The following is a 16,701-nucleotide window of genomic DNA, read 5'->3' as shown; positions in this document are numbered from 1 at the left end:
GAAGGGGAGGGAAGGATAAATTAGGAGTTTGGGATTAAAATATACACACTACTATATATAAAATAGTTAACCGGCAAGAACCTATTGTATAGCACAGGGAACAATACTCAGTATCTTGTAATAACCTATAATGGAAAAGAATCTAAAAAAAAGAATAGATACATATATATGTATATATGTATAACTGAATCACTTTGCTGTATACCTGAAACTAACACATCATAAATCAACTATATTTCAATGAAAATTTCTTTAAAAACCCACAGAATATATATATATATATACACATTCATATGAGGTGATCCTGATTATTCCCATATCTTGTATCTCAACTTTCCGCCTCTGCCCCTCCATTTCTGAGGGATGCTACAGGCACGTGTTTGCTAGTCGTGGCTCTCCACGTCATCTCCACATGGAGATGAAGTCAAGGACTCCTATGATTTGAAAAATACTTTGATTGATTCTGATAGTTTTCTCTGATCTCCCCAACTTGAGAATCATTGCTTTATCACTTATGTGTATCTATAAAGGACAGTTTTTCCTCATTTTTAATATATTTATTTATTTATTTTTGGCTGTGTTGGGTTTTCATTGCTGCGCGTGGGCTTTCTCTCCAGTTGTGTCGAGCGGGGGCTACTCTTCCTTGCGGTGTGTGGGCTTCTCACTGTGGTGGCTCCTCTTGTTGTGGGGCTCAGGCTCTAGGTGTGCAGGCTTCAGTAGTTGTGGCTCGCAGGCTCTAGAGCGCAGGCTCAGTAGATGTGGCACATGGGCTTAGTTGCTCCGCGGCATGTGGGATCTTCCCGGACAGGGATCGAACCCATGTCCCCTGCATTGGCAGACGGATTCTTAACCACTGCACTTCCAGGGAAGTCCTTCCTTTTTAAAGTTTTGAGCAGGTGATTATGCTCCCAAACTCAAGTGTTAGGATCATTAGGGGTGGAGGTTAAGTACAGAGCCTGCGGGCATCCTACTCTAGAGACTCAGACTCCACCGAGTGGAGCCAAGGAATCTGCATTTTAACTGGCTCCCTGGGTCACTCTGCCACAGGACAGGGAAGCACTGGTTGGAAAATTAAGTCAGTCCAGCTTTTCCAATTTCTGCCCTGGCTGGGTGGAACGAGAGTCAGGAGGCAGCCATAGGGTCAAGGATGTCATGAACATTGTCATCATCATCATCACCCTCGAAAACCATCTACAGAGTGCTTATTACCTATGAAAGGCAATTACCAACCTCAAAAAGTAGAAGCAAAGCAAAGGGCTCTAGGATAGAAAGGCTGTGGGAACTGGAATTAGAAGAATGAATCTGGGTTCAACTGGAGGTTGGTTAAGAAGAGGTGCAGTAAGTCAGTAAAATACATCTGATGCAAAGATTTTCTACATAATGGAGTCTAGCAAACTGAGGAAGCCACTGATACTGTAAAACCATCTAATCTTTGTGTGTTTGTCAGACATAGGCTGAATTAAGACCATGGTTGCATCCTGACCTGTCAACGCATACATCTGAAGAAGAGAACTGGGTTTTAAGTTTATTGGCCAATTTGTGGCAAACCATGATAAGGCTCGGAAGCAATGCACTGGGAAAAGCTTGGAGGGTGCTAGGACCATGTCTGGTTCACAAAAGAATGGACTCCCTTCCTTCAGGCTGGGCAGCCAAAACTATTCATCTTGTGTACAGTGGGGAATTCTTGGCCACAGAAAATTGGCAAGGAAAACTGGCAAGAAGATTCCAGGAGGCAATTAAAATTGTCAGTTGTATTAAGCACAGGTCACTGAAGTCTCAGTCTTTTCAAATTTGTGAAGTGTAGGGCAGTGACTACTGCTTCATACTGAAGTTCCACTCCTGTCTTTTCAAGATAGGAGAAGAATTAAGTCTTTATAGAAGAAAATTCTATCTTCATGGACATCATATGCATGATTGGGTAAGGATCTGCAAATTAGCATATCTTTAGATAAGTTTTGCTCATTTGAAAGCCTAATTTATCCTTGAAGGACAAGCTTATTTCAGTATTTCCAAACAAGATAAAGTGACCTTGGGGATTATAAACCAGTAGCCTGGGTCCCCTGGGTCCCTTGGTCCTCTGGGTGGGAAACTTCTCCTTGTCTGAAGCTATGTGGGAGGAGAAATTCATGGTTTACCAGGTTTGCCTGGAGCCAGGGTCAGGGTCTGTCATACTTAATAAGTATTTCTTTTTCTTTTTTTTTTTTTTTTGCGGTACGCTGGCCTCTCACTGTTGTGGCCTCTCCCGCTGCGGAGCACAGGCTCCGGACGCGCAGGCTCAACGGCCATGGCTCACGGGCCCAGCCGCTCCGCGGCATGTGGGATCTTCCCTGACCGGGGCACGAACCCGTGTCCCCTGCATCGGCAGGCGGACTCTCAACCACTGCGCCACCAGGGAAGCCCAATAAGTATTTCTTGAATAAATGAACCTGGTTACAAACTCACCTGAAATACTTGCTGAAAGTATTTTGCAGGGATGAAAAAACACTTGACAGGGTTGATAAAAAGGATTTTATAAGCATGATCCAGTGACGGTAGTTAGGGCCCAAGAACTCCCTTCTCTATTCCTTTTTGGATAACATCTTGGATTATGTCTTCACAGATTTATAATGGATCCTAATGATTCCTTCAGACAGCTTCTTGAATCAAACATTTTGGAATAAAAGTTAGCCATACCTATCAAATGGGGCAATCAAATACCATTTTCCATTCCCATGTAAACACACGTAAGCTGCAATTCTTCGTGCTGGAAAAAAAAAGTTCAAAAAACAGAATTTGTGTTACTAATGTAGAACTTTGTCTTAATCTTATTTTTCTTTTAAATCGAAGTGTAGTTAATTTACAATCTTCCATTTATCTTTTTTTTTTACAATGCTGTTCTTAATCTTAACTTAAAAATAAACATCATTAAACTGAACATCACTTTCTACTAAACTGATCATTAGTCCTGCTGTTCTTACTGAGGAATTTATTTTCAGGTTTGAATCTTTGTTAATGAAATTAAGGTAAACTTACTGTTACTTGTATTACTGTTAATGAAATTAAGTTTACTGGTATTTTTAATTTTTTTGAAATTTAACATTATTTAAGGAAACAATTTTATCAGCAGTATTAATGAACAAAATTCATAGACATTGTTTACCTTCTATCTATGGCAACGTCTATATATATCTCAATCACTTTATATCTATATAGATATATGGATATACACTTAATTTGCAGTAGTGCTATATGGTTTTCCTTCCAAATAATGGAATTTAAAAGTTGAATCAATTAAAAGAAAACTATTAAGTAGTAATTAGCATAATGGGTTAGAATCATGAAGAGGATAACAGAAGGACTGGATTTAGGGGAAACACTGAGTACGGAGCCAGTGTGGAGTGGAGAGCAGGCTGGCCAACAGGATGAGCTGCCTCTCCTAGGATCACATGTGCCATGCTATGGAGTTTACACTTTATCCTAAGAGCCCTGGGAGCCACTAAAGACTTGTTAAGTGTCATGACGAGATTTGCTCTTCTACAAAATCATTATGGTGTAGAGAGAGGATTAGACGTGACAAAAGGAGCCAGCAGGTCAGTTAGGAGCCAACTGCAAAACTCCAGGAGAGGGGGCTTCCCTGGTGGCGCAGTGGTTGAGAGTCCGCCTGCCGATGCAGGGGACGCGGGTTCGTGCCCCGGTCCGGGAAGATCCCACATGCCGCGGAGCGGCTGGGCCCGTGAGCCACGGCCACTGAGCCTGCGCGTCCGGAGCCTGTGCTCCGCAACAGGAGAGGCCACAACGGTGAGAGGCCCGCGTACCGCAAAAAAAAAAAAAAAAAAAAAAATCCAGGAGAGGGATGATGGTGGCCTAACTCTTGGTGTTGCCAGCAAGACAAAAAGAGTAAAGAGCTCTTATGGCATGACTTGGTCGTTGAGGTGGAAGAACCTCTGGTTCTTGGCTTAGACAACTGGGTCAATGGCGGGAGGGAGGGCCCATCACAGAGCCGGGGGAAGACAGAAGGAGAAGTGGGTTTTAAGAGGATTATGATGAGCTGCTTAGATATGTATTGGAGGTGACTTGTATGCAAATGAAGAGGAAATATTCAGTAGGAGTTGATGTCTGAGCCAGAAGCTGATGTGATTTGAATGGGAGTTACCAGCACTTAACCTTTCTTTTGAAATGGATAAAATCCTACCTGTGTGAGTTTGCTCCGGCTGCCAAAACAAAGTACCACCGACTGAGTGGCTTGACTGAGTGGCTTCGACCACAGAAACTTATTTCCTGATAGTTCTGGGGGTTAGAAGTCCAAGATCAATGTGTCAGCAGGGTTGGTCTCCTCTGCGGGCTTCTCGCCTGAGCTTGTAGATGGCCATCTTCTCTCTTCACACCGTCTTCCCTCTGCATGTATGCGTGTGCATGCCTGTGTCCTAATCTCCTCTTGTGATAAAGACCTCAGTCATTTTGGATTAGGACCCTTCCTAAGACCATAATTCACCTTAATTACCTCTGTAATGACCCTTTCTCCACATAGTCACATTCTGAGGCATAAGGAGTTAGAAAGTCAACATTGTCGTTTGGGAGAATGCAGTGCAGCCTATAAATCACATCCTAACTTGTTAAATCAAAAAGAAATTCTGTTGGCTAATGAAACCAGTAAGTTCAAGAGGATGAAGGACGATTCTGAATAAAGGGATTCAAATCTTGACTCCAGGGTGTGTCTTCGTTTCTCTCACTCAGCTCTACGTGATGTCACCTGTATTTTCCCTCATGGTACCAAAGATGGCCATTTCAGGACCACAACCTCTGTACAGGAACCAAGCCCTGTGAAGAAAGGAACTTTTTCCTGATAATCCCAACAGAAAACTTGAAGATGATCTTAAGTGACCTATCTTAAATCACTCACCCACCTCAAACAAACCATTGGCGTATGGAAAAGTAACTCTGGGCAAGGTCCAGGTTTGAGTCTCTAGACTTTCCCTGCCCACCTGTCAATCCCACATAATCCTCACAAATCGGGAATAATGGAAGAGTGTTTCCTAACAGAGTTGTTAAACAGGCAGTAACAACTATAACACACCATGTCCACTACAATGACTAAAGCCACACGAGTGGATGTGGCAGCCCATGAAGAATGTGTGGGAGAGGGGCTTCCCTGTTGGCGCAGTGGTTAAGAATCCGCCTGCCAATGCAGGGGACATGGGCTCGAGCCCTGGTTGGGGAAGATCCCACATGCCGCGGAGCAACTAAGCCCGTGCGCCACAACTACTGAGCCTGCGCTCTAGAGCCCGCGAGCCACAACTACTACAGCCTGTGCGCCTAGAGCCCGTGCTCCGCAAAAAGAGAAGCCTCCGCAATGAGAAGCCCGCACCACAACAAAGAGTAGCCCCTGCTGGCGGCAACTACAGAAAGCCCGTGTGCAGCAACGAAGACCCAACGCAGCCAAAACATAAATTAAAAAAAAAAAAGAATGTGTGGGAGGAAAAAAAGAGGGCTGAGGTTAGAAACCCGAGGGAAAAACACAATATTCAAAGGATGAGATGTGAAATAAACAGACATCCTTTAGGAAAATGCAGAAGATAAAGGAAGAAAGGCAGGACAGAGTGTTATCACAGATGCCAACAGAAGAGACAGTTTTAACAAAGAAACCATGATTTGTGAAACCTAGGAGAAAAAAAAATTAATATCTTTAATCACAAAGAGCTCAGACACATCAATTTTTTAAAAAGAACACAAATAGAAAAATGAGCAAAAGATCAGAGCAGGCAGTTCCCACACACACACAATTAAATTAAAATGATATGTGACTAGGTATTCATTTATCAAGGAAAACAAATGGAAACACTTTTGAGATATCGTTTTGGGCTTTTGAGATTGGCAAAATAAAAAGACTTGAAGACATCCGGCATTAGCAAAGAGGAAGGGAAATAAGCACCCAGGAGGAACTGCTGGTGGTTCAAAGTGGGGCATCTTCTGGGAGAGCAATTTGTCAGAATTAAACATTTAAAGGTACGTACTCTTTACAAAATCAGCTACGAAGTTACTATCATAAGTAAAGTAAGCCTTGTTTTGTTTTTTTTGTTTGTTTTTTAGAAAGGAAATAATCCAGAGATCATCTAAAATACGTTAAACTCAAAATATTGCTAACAGGTATGGAGGGGCACCAACCCATTAGAACGGACACAGGCTATAAACCACCCACGCACAACCATACTGGTGGGTCTCCGCTGAAAATCCCATGAAGGGGAAAACCAGGAGGACAAAATGAGGTAGACATGTGGACATAGGGGCTGCTTTGGAAAGTCCTCCAAAACATATTAATGAAAGTAGAAGGTGCAGAGCTATGTGAATAGCATGGATTCAGGTTTTAAAGCCATAGCTGTGCAGATAAGTACCTGAAAACATTTTCTGGAGGAAAGCATAAGAAACTGATAGCAAATGGCTGCCTTTGGTGAGAGGGACCATGTAAAAAGGGGGGGTAGGAGGTTGCAGGGGTGAGATTTCCAATTTCTGTTTTATATGATTTAATGCTTTTTAATTTATTCAAGTGACAAATGATAATTGAGCAGGCCCCGATGTCAGGCACCGAACTAGGCACACGGGAAATACTAGAGGAGGGAAATAGAGCGGAGGGCTTCCAGCCTGCGTCCCTCAGCTAGACTGCCTGGCTGTGAATCGGCTTTGAATCCTGGCTGCACATGTAGAAGTTGGGAGACCCCAGTTAAATGACTTCACCTCTCTCTCTCTGTTGCTTCATGTGTAGAATGAGGACGAACAGTTCTTATTTCACAGAATTGCTATAAGAAGTAAATGAGATAGCACATGTAAGGTGCTTAGCACCGTCCCAGGCATTTAGTACATGTTCTTTAATTGTAAGTGCTCAAAGAAAAAGTGAGCCACAGTCCCCAGCCTCAGAGAACACCCAGTACAGTGGGTGGCTGACCTGCAGAGGAGGAGTTGGTTATTGGAAACGAGAGTCCAGAGAGTTGGATGAAACATGCAAGCAGATGCCGGAGCCATCCAGCAAGACAGGAGGGCTTGAGGACCTTCTTGCCCCGAGGAGGAAGGCGTTGGGGGAAACGGAGCCTCAGGACACCATGGGAAGATCCCAGGAGAGCCAGAATGCATTCAATGCAGGGAGACATCCTACAAGAGTGGAAGACACTCTGGGAGCTGGGTCTGGAGCAGAAGGAAGGGTCTGAGAAGTCAGCTGAGGAAGCTCCAGAATGGGGCTAATCAGCTAGAACCGGAGGCCAGGACGCATTCCAGAGGATTGGGGAGGGGAGAGTGAGGCCACAGAAAGAGGTGCAAGGCTCAAGCAGGGGAGTGAGGTATTAATAACTTTGTTCAAAGGAATTGTTGGATCACCCTTGTTTGGGCTGATAATTTTTTCTTTATTTTTCTGTATTAAGTACCTGGAACTTCTGTGGTATCCTTGAGGCTTCAGCCTACAAGAATCCTAAGGATGCATCCTTTTTGCTACACGTCCTGTGCATAATGTTGGCAGTGGGAAGAAGGCCATGAGCCTTGGGGGTCAGCTGGTTGTGGCCCAGTGATCCCTGGGCTATGCCCTTGCTTCTGAGCCTCCCTGGGTTTGATTTTTGCCCCTCACTCTGTATTTGCAGCTCATTCCAGTCTTCCCTGACTCCCAGGTGGCTGAGTAGGGGAACCGGCAGGGGCTACTTGGCCAATGGCAACATGAAGGGCTTACAAGGGAACCGTATTCTTTGAACAGAAGACAAATGCTGGACTTCCCTTGTGGCACAGTGGTTAAAAATCCGCCTGCCAATGCAAGGGACACAGGTTCGATCCCTGGTCTGGAAAGCTCCCATATGCCGCAGAGCAACTGAGCCCGTGCCCCACAACTACTGAGCCTGTGCTCTGGAGCCGCGAGCCACAACTACTGAGCCCGTGTGCCACAGCTACGGGAGCCTGCGCACCTAGAGCCCGTGCTCCACAACAAAAGAAGCCACCGCAATGAGAAGCCCACGCACCGCAATGAAGAGCAGCCCCCGCTCGCCGCAACTAGAGAAAGCCCGCGTGCAGCAACGAAAATCCAATGCAGACAAAAATAAAGAAAGAAAAAAAATGATCCAGTTCAAATACTGTTTAAAAAAAAAAAAAGAAGACAAATGCTAAATTGGTGGAAAACCTGCTCTCCTAGGGAAAAGAGTTGCCTCAGTTTCCCACCAGCACTTAACATTCAGTAAGTAGAGCCCTAAAAGTTTGTTAAAGGAGCAAACGGACAGCACCTCTGGGTTCTGCTTTAAGCTGCAAGTCGCAGCCTTTGAGGTAGGGGCCGGGAGTGGACAGAGGCTCTTCAGTGTGCCCCGCACTAATGACACTACCAGCTCCAAAAGGAGAACCAATTAAGTGGTCAGAAGTTGGAAAAAGTAAGGAATGAGATACTGGGTCCAGCTCCCGTTGACACAAGATCTTTTCTTCCATAATCCATCCCATCTTCACCAAAACAATAAGTGCACTGATTAATCTTACATATTTTAGCCTACGTGATAGAGTTATTCTCACCTCATTTTTCCAAAAACTGTATTCTCCGATTACAATTTGAGTTTTCTTGCTTTCTTTTCTCACCTCTTCTTGTTCCTTTTTCATCTCCACTTGCACCCAGAGTTTGGTTTTTACCTTACTCTGATTTCTTGTTTCATAAAGGCCAAACCGTCTTACGTCTATTGAAGAAAAAAGGCAGATATTTTCTGAAATGTTCTTTCCATCACTCTAGTAAATGATTTTCAGAGTTGGACTTTTTCTGCACATCTGAGTAACGCTTCTATTCCTTTTTGCTATAGAAATTTTCCCCAGGTCCCAACGTTCCATTTTGTGTGTTTGGTTTGTGTGTGTGTGTGTGTGTGTGTGTGTGTGTTTACTCATCCTTGAATGGGCTTATTTATATTCCAACATGGCATTTGTAAGTAGTCATTCCTTAATTCAACAGGTACAAATTTTTCAAAAATTGATATTTGTTTGTCCTCTGGTGGGCAAGGTGTTTCAAAAACGGAATTACATATAAGGATTCAACTTCAAAGGGCCTCTGATGTATGAGAAGAGGTAAGATAGGTATAATAACTATAGTGCAAGGTAGAAAGCCAGGTGGGGGACATGGGTAGAGTTCATAATTTCTGCTTGTGGGCTTTTTCATAGATGATACAAAGTAAACAATGATGCTGAAATTGGGAAGGACTGACTCTGTTCACAGTTCAATGTTGTTCTAAGTCACAGCCATTAGGAATTAAGACCACTGAGGCTATTTCCAATTTATATTACCTTTTTCTTCCTCGGTAAATATGGAAAAATACCAGCAAACACTAATGTGCCAAGGTTTCTATGATGCTATCAATCAATGAGTGTAAGTAATTTGACATTCTGTTACAGTGTTTGTTACAAAATAACTACATGCCATCATAAATCACTGTTGTCGCTCAAAGAAGCCTCAAGGATATTACCAAATGTCAGTGGAAAATAAATGAGATGTTTTCTTTGGGTTGAATAATTTCTCAAAATGTTTTATTTTCCAGTGATGAAAACATGTAACAGTGGCATAGATACATTAATCAATTGCCTCGATCATATTCTTTTGTGAAAAGGGAATTTGACAAAACGTTATTACAGGAAACTTACATTTTAAGCATAGTTTTTTTTTAAATTTTTATTTAGTTATTTTTGGCTGCTTTGGATCTTCGTTGCGCGGGCTTTTCTCTAGTTGCGGCGAGTGGGGGCTACTCTTCAATGCAGTGCACAGGCTTCTCACTGCCGTGGCTTCTCTTGTTGCGGAGGACGAGCTCTAGGTGCACAGGCTTCAGTAGTTGTGGCGTGCGGGCTTCAGTAGTTGTGGCACGCGGACTCCGTAGTTGTGGTTTGCGGGTTCTGGAGCGCAGGCTCGGTATTTGTGGCGCATGGGCTTAGTTGCTCCGCAGCATGTGGGATCTTCCCGGAACAGGGCTCGAACCCGTGTCCCCTGCATTGGCAGGCGGATTCTTAACCACTGCGCCACCAGGGAAGTCCCTAAGCATAGTTTTTAACTTTTTTTCCCCTAAGTATAGTTTTTATCTTTTTTTTCCCTAAGTGCACCAACTGCTTTTTAAATTTAATTTTTTTAAAAAACGGGGATTTAAAATAATATTTTAACTTTGAATTAAAAACTCAGATTATGACCAATGATAGTTTTAAGCTTATCTAATTAATATGTGATTTAAAAATAGATAGAAAAGAGTATAACTTCCAAACCCCTAGAGGGGGTGTCCACCTCACAGATCCCTATCTGGATAAATGCTGTAACAAAGGCAAGGAGACGCTAGGTGGCTCCATGATTTTTAAATAAAAGTAAAGTCCGCAAAAGACTTTAGTCAAGTTCCTTGCATAGTCAAGGAACAAAATATCTCTACTGGGCTGAACCTTTAACCCAAACAAGAAACAATAATCTTCAATCATGGTCTCTCACTCAGGATAATTTGGAGTATAGGGTTAAGAGTTAAACTAAAACAAAACAAAACAAAACAAAAACAAACCTTCAGGACTGCAAAGTATATATGGGTAAGCAATTTGCTAAAAAATAAGGGAAGGCATTATATTATATTCTTAAGGACATCAATTACTAAGGGGGAGATGGTTTCAAATTTTTCCTAATTTATTGCCATCTAGTTTGCCAGCTCTTCTTGTGGACTTTCTCTTTTTAGTTTAAATTTTAAATTTACGAAAAATTATTAAATTGGGGCATTATAACTTATTAAAAATTGTTTTCCTTCCTTATAGCTGTCACCCTTATTAACATCGCAAGAGAAATAGCAAAACAAAACAGTTTCGTTTGGGTTATTTGGGAAGGAAAACAAAAGCACGGTGCTTATCTAAACTAGGAAACCTAACTCAAAATACGACTAAGGCAAACACTATTCCATTCTATATCATCTGCAAGGAGATTGAAAGAAATTGCGTGACAAGAATTCCTTTCCGGTTTCACAAAAGACGAGAAAAATGTTACATCTGAAGTGTGATTTGCATTTTAGGAACCAAAATTTGCTCGTTAAATGTTTTCTGGATTTCATTTTTTACGAAGTGAGGTAGCAGAAGACGATCATTTTCCTGAAAGTATATAACTAACTTTGTCCTGAAAATAAATGCGGGGTGGTGGAGGGGAGGGGTTTCCGAATTATTAAATATTCTGAACTGTCAGCCTGCAATTGGCTAATAGAAAAAAATCTTTTCCCCCACCCTCTCCCTTAAACGAGAATCTCAGACCGGTCACTTCTTAAGAACATATTTAGGAATCGTTTTAATTGTAAAAGAAACAGTTTTCTTATCGTTGTTCGGGGCCAGTAAGTAACGATCGCGTGGCACGTGGGGTCCACACAGTACTTCACTGGTTTTGTTTGTTTTTCCAGGCAGGAGCCGCATTTGAAAACTTACAAAAGTAGAGGGCAAGTCTTCTACCGTAATTCGTGAAGACCGTTTTTGTAAATGAGCGCTTCTTGCACAGTTTAAATTACAGTTGGCTTTAAAATGCTAATTCCGAACCCCCCCATTTCAATGTCTTTGAAAACGTTCACCCTTCTGTTTTGAAAGACAACAAATCACACCAAAAGACTGCGCAAACGTGACCTAAATGAACATGTTTCCCGAATGTGAACGAACCTATCGTTATGTTTAGAGACGTGGTTAGAGAAATTAAAAACCGATTTCAGTCCCTCCCTTCAAAGAATTCCCCAGGAGAAGGGATATCTTTCGTATACCCCAAAGACTTGTAAATCACGTCTATTATTTTCGACTGTGAGCCGATCGGTCGAGACCGGACGTGAATCCGGCAACTCGATGACAAAAGGTATAGCTCCAGGTCGAAATACCAAAGGGGGCTAGGCAGGTGGCCTGAGCGGCCACCCAGAGTTAACTTACAGACTTTTTAGAAAACAGTAGTACCGTCTCGGGTGATCTCTTTGTTTTGATATTCGTTATTTTATTTCGTTATTGTGCTGAGGACACGGTGGTTAGGAACGGGGAGCGCCTCGCTCGAATCCTGCAGGCGCCAGCCTCCCCCGGTTCCCCTGGCCCCCGGGGCTCCCCTGGCCCGGCGAGGAGGGGCTGCAGGGGCGGGGCGGGGCGGGGCGCGGCGGGCGGCGCGAGGTTTCCGCGCGCTCGGCCGGGACGCGCGGGCAGATGGGGCGTGGCGGGGGCGTGGAGAGCCGCGGCCCGCGGGCCGCCGCCCAGCCCCGGGACCTGCCCGGGAGGAGTCGCGCCGCCGACGGTTATAAGAAGCCGGCCTGTCGGCGCTCCGCGCGCACCCTCCCCCGCCCAGAACACCGGTCGCCCGGCCAGGGCCGAGGCGGGGCCGCAGGGTTGGCCCCCAAAGGGATGCTCTCGCCCGAGCGGCGAGATCAGCCCCGCTCTCCCCTCGCCGCCGCCGCCGCGCCGCACCCGCCGACGGTCGCCGACATGGCTCTCTACTGCGGCGACAACTTCGGCGTGTACTCGCAGCCCGGCCTGTCCCCGGGCGCCGCCGCCCCGGGCGCCCCCCCGGCTGCCCGGGCGCCCTACGGTCTGGCCGACTATGCCGCGCCGCCGGCCGCAGCCGCCAACCCCTACCTGTGGCTCAACGGGCCGGCCGTGGGCGGTCCCCCTGCCGCCGCCGCGTACCTGGGCGCCCCGCCGCCGCCGCCGCCCCCCGGGGGCGCGCCCGGGCCCTTCCTGCAGCCGCCGACCGCCGCCGGCACCTTCGCCTGCGCGCAGCGGCCCTTCGCGCAGCCCGCGGCCGCAGCGCCCGCCTCGCCCGCCGGGCCCGCGGCGCCCGGGGAGCTGAGCTGGCTGTCCATGGCCAACCGCGAGGACCTGATGAAGATGGTGCGGCCGCCCTACTCGTACTCGGCGCTCATCGCCATGGCCATCCAGAGCGCGCCCGAGCGCAAGCTCACGCTCAGCCATATCTACCAGTTCGTGGCCGACAGCTTCCCCTTCTACCAGCGCAGCAAGGCCGGCTGGCAGAACTCCATCCGCCACAACCTGTCGCTCAACGACTGCTTCAAGAAGGTGCCCCGCGACGAGGACGACCCAGGTGAGGGCGGACAGGTGCTTCCCGGCCGGTCCCTTACCCCCCACCCCCACCCCCACCCCCAACTCACACACGCGCAGAGACTGGCCAGTTAGGGTTAAAGGGCAAGCAGAGAGCCGCCCCTGGGTGATGTTCCTCAGGCCGTTGGAAGGGCCGGTCGAGTTGCAGGGAGGTGGATTAGGAATAAGAACACGGGTGGGCTCTCAGATAAGGGATGGCTGTAAAGATTCAGATGAGCTGAGAATCCCATTACATTTCACGAGAGAGGTGGGGAGAGACCGGGAGTTGGAACACGCTGTCCGTAGATGTCCTTCCTCCTGTCTCGGGTTCCAGAGAGACTCACTGTGTCCTTCGTGGGACACGTACTGTCCCTACCTTAAGACATGATTCGAGGATGGTGGCACGGGCATCGCGAGACGGGGGTCGAGGGATCAGGGAGCTTGAGCTGGGTCCTGCAGATTGTGGTTTGGGAACCTTATGTATTTGGAAATGTAAAAATGAAAACCCCAAGTTTGCTTCGTTCGGATCTAACCCCGGGGGTGAGGAGGGCTGGGTTACCGTGGCGCGTTAGTGGTTTCCCTCTTAACCTGAGGAGTGAGGTGGAGAAAAGCTCAAAAATGAGAGAAACAGAATCTTACGTGAGGTTTTCAGAAGGAGCCCAGGACTAGGGGTGTGAGGAGAGAGTCGGAAATTAGGAAAATTAAAAATTAATTAAATAAATTTAAGAAAATTAAAAAATTAAAAAAAATTTTTAAAAATTTAAAAATTAATTTAGAAAATTAAAATAGGAAAAGGGGAAGAGAAAACTGTTTCAGTTGCCCTCTACAGAGATCCAGGATTTTGTGTAAATTATGCAAATTATGACCTGGAGTATTTGTACCTAAAGTCTTTCTCGAGCAGTGCTTTCCACTTGAAATACAGTACAACCCACACGTGGCTGTGAATTGTCTTGTAGCCACGTGAAAAAAGTGAAAAGACGCTGGTGAAAATGTTTTTTAATTTCATTTCGACATAGAACAAATATAAAAAATTATCAGTGAGCTACTTTCCATTATTCTTTTGGTACTAAGTCTTCAAACTCCTATGTGTGTGTTTGACACCACATCTCACTTGGGACTAGCCTCTTCTCAAGCGCTTAGCAGCTACGTTTGGCTAGTGGTTACTGTACTGGACAGAGCATGCAGTTCTAGAAGATACATCTTCCAGATCTGGCTTCTCAATCACCTGAGATGATCATGTCAATTGTCATGTATACTCCTCAACTTTCTAAAAAGGTCGAGGACCTCTAACCGGTGTCTTATCAAAGCTTTTGGTACCAGGAACTTCCCTGGAGGGCCAGTGGTTAAGACTCCGAGCTTCCACTGCAGGGGCACAGGTTTGATCCCTGATCCAGGGAACTCAGATCCAGCATGCCACGCGGCATGGCCCCCCCCCCCAAAAAAAAAGAAAAAGAAAAAAGCTTTTGGTACCAAGGTGTGACACAGTATAAATATCCTGATAGATGCAGGTATTGTTATTTAGATGGTAGATATGTGAATAAGTTTTTTTCCTGCAACTACTTGCAGAAAATGTGTAGGTGGAAGTAATGGATATGGGGGAGTGTGTGCTAGTAGTTAAGAATGCTGAGTCTAGAGCCAGCCTGCTTAAATCCTGGCCCTACCTACCGTTGCTAACTGGAAAGACGGCAGGTTGCTAACCAATCTGCACCTCAGTTTCCCCATCTGAAAAATGGAGGCCATAATACTGCCTGTCTCCAAAGAGCTGTGAGGAGTAACTGAAGTTACCCATGCAGAGAATTCACTACAGGATAAGCGCTTTACAGTATTTGCAAATGCCAAAGATTCTTTTTACCAGAAGTGAAAAAAGCTGTTGGGAGATAAAATCCTCCAAGACGATAGATCTTTTTTACTTCCATTGTGCTCAAAAGGGAGGGAAATTTTCTAAGCAGAAGACTAGCATTGCATGCATTAAATGGGGCCCTGATCTCTGAGACTGGCCTGGTGGAGGAAGAGCTTGGAAGAGATGCAGGGGTGCCTCCTGCCCTAGGCAAGGAAGGGGTGTGGAGCCTCCTTGTACTCCAAATACATCCATCCAAGGCATTGTTCAACCAGTCAGTTCCCCAGTTATAACCTGATTTTGTTCGGCAAGGCAGAGGGTTGGGTATTGGAGGTTGCCTTTTTCCAGTGGAGTATTTTTTGGGGGGCAAGTATTGCTCCCTTTCAGCAAGTGATAACAGATACTGTTTCTTCACTCACTCACTGTGGTGTGGCTACTTTGCGGAGATCTGTCATTTAACCCTCACAGCCAACCTGTGAGGTGTACTGTTCTTATCCCTATCTCCACAGATAAATGAGGCTCAGTTAGTGCCATCTCCCACAAAAGGATGCATTTAAGCAGCAGAGTGGTTTGAGCATCTCTGTCGGAGTTTCACGAGAGCCTGCCCACCAGCCCCCTATCACATGCGAAGCCGAGTACATGAGCCTGAACCGCATCCTCCCCTAACTCAGCTTTCTTTCTCATCTCCGTAGGGAAAGGTAATTACTGGACCCTGGATCCGAACTGTGAGAAAATGTTTGACAACGGGAACTTCCGTCGGAAGCGAAAGCGCCGCTCGGAAGCCAGCAGCACCCCTACGGTGGCCGTGGGGACCTCGAAAACAGAAGAAGGGCTCTCCCCGGGACTGGGGTCTGGAGTGGGTGGGAAGCCGGAAGGAGACAGCTCCCCGGCGTTGCTGAGGCCCTCTCAGTCCCCAGAGCCTCCCGAGGGCACCAAGAGTACCGCCTCCTCCCCAGGAGGGTCCGTGCTCTCCTCCACCCCTTGCCTGAACAGCTTCTTCAGCAGCCTCGGCACGCTAAGTGTTAACAGCAGTGGGAGCACCCAGCGAGTGCTCCCCGGCGGCCGCCCCCTAGGGATCCAGGGGACCCAGGTGCCCTCGAGCGGCGCGTTCCCCCCCAGCTCCGTCCCGGAGGCCTCGCCAGACACCTTGCAGCTGAGTCACAGCACCAGCAATGGCAGCAGCCAGAGGTCTTCCTACTACTGCCCCTTCCCTGCCAGCACCAGCGGGGGACCAAGCAGCCCCTTCAGCACCCCTTTCTACAACTTCAGCATGGTCAACAGCCTCATCTACCCGCGGGAGGGCTCCGAGGTATAGACCCCCCGCTTCCCAGACTTGACTGTGGACACCTGAAATCTTGTGGAAAATGCAGATTCCAAGGCAGTAGGTCTGGGGCGAGAACTGAGACTCCGCATTTCTCCGAAGCTCCCGGCTGAGCTTGCGGTCCACTGACCACACTTGGAGTAGCGTGGATGCAGTAGGTAACTGTTTCTACAACCCGGCAAACTTTGACAGGTTTCTCTGGAGAGAAATCCAGCTCACTCTGTTCTGGGATCATACCCGTGAGCCCTGAGAGGGCATGGACCACGTGTGTTTGTTCATCACTGTATGTCAGGGTCACAAGCTCAAATGGGTCCAGGGACCGGCTACAAAAACAAGTGAATTAAGTTATTGGGTCGGAAAAAGATAACAGTTGGCACTGGAAGCAGTTGCGAGCGGTTGGGACCTTCGAGCTGAAGGCTGCTGTGGGCAGCTGGTTATCTCCTGCTTGACAGCATTCTGATTTTTCTAGAAAAGTCAGAGACATGGATTTTTAAAAAATTTTTTTTTTAATGAATTTATT

The 16,701-nt window shown here is 46.3% G+C and overlaps 1 protein-coding gene across 1 annotated transcript; it reads left to right on the top strand.

Annotated features, from left to right (window-relative positions):
* Positions 1-12,330: 12,330 nt before the first annotated feature.
* Positions 12,331-16,175, top strand: FOXI3 (forkhead box I3; the record flags this gene model as incomplete). Its single annotated transcript, XM_082672521.1, has 2 exons — positions 12,331-13,027; positions 15,553-16,175. 2 exons carry the CDS (start codon positions 12,331-12,333, stop codon positions 16,173-16,175), a joined length of 1,320 nt encoding a protein of 439 aa, XP_082528647.1.
* Positions 16,176-16,701: the final 526 nt, after the last annotated feature.

The sequence above is a fragment of the Grampus griseus genome (assembly GCF_964374135.1).
Source record: "Grampus griseus genome assembly, chromosome: 15".
Taxonomy (NCBI): Eukaryota; Metazoa; Chordata; class Mammalia; order Artiodactyla; family Delphinidae; genus Grampus; species Grampus griseus.
This window is presented reverse-complemented; position numbering and strand designations above follow the sequence as displayed.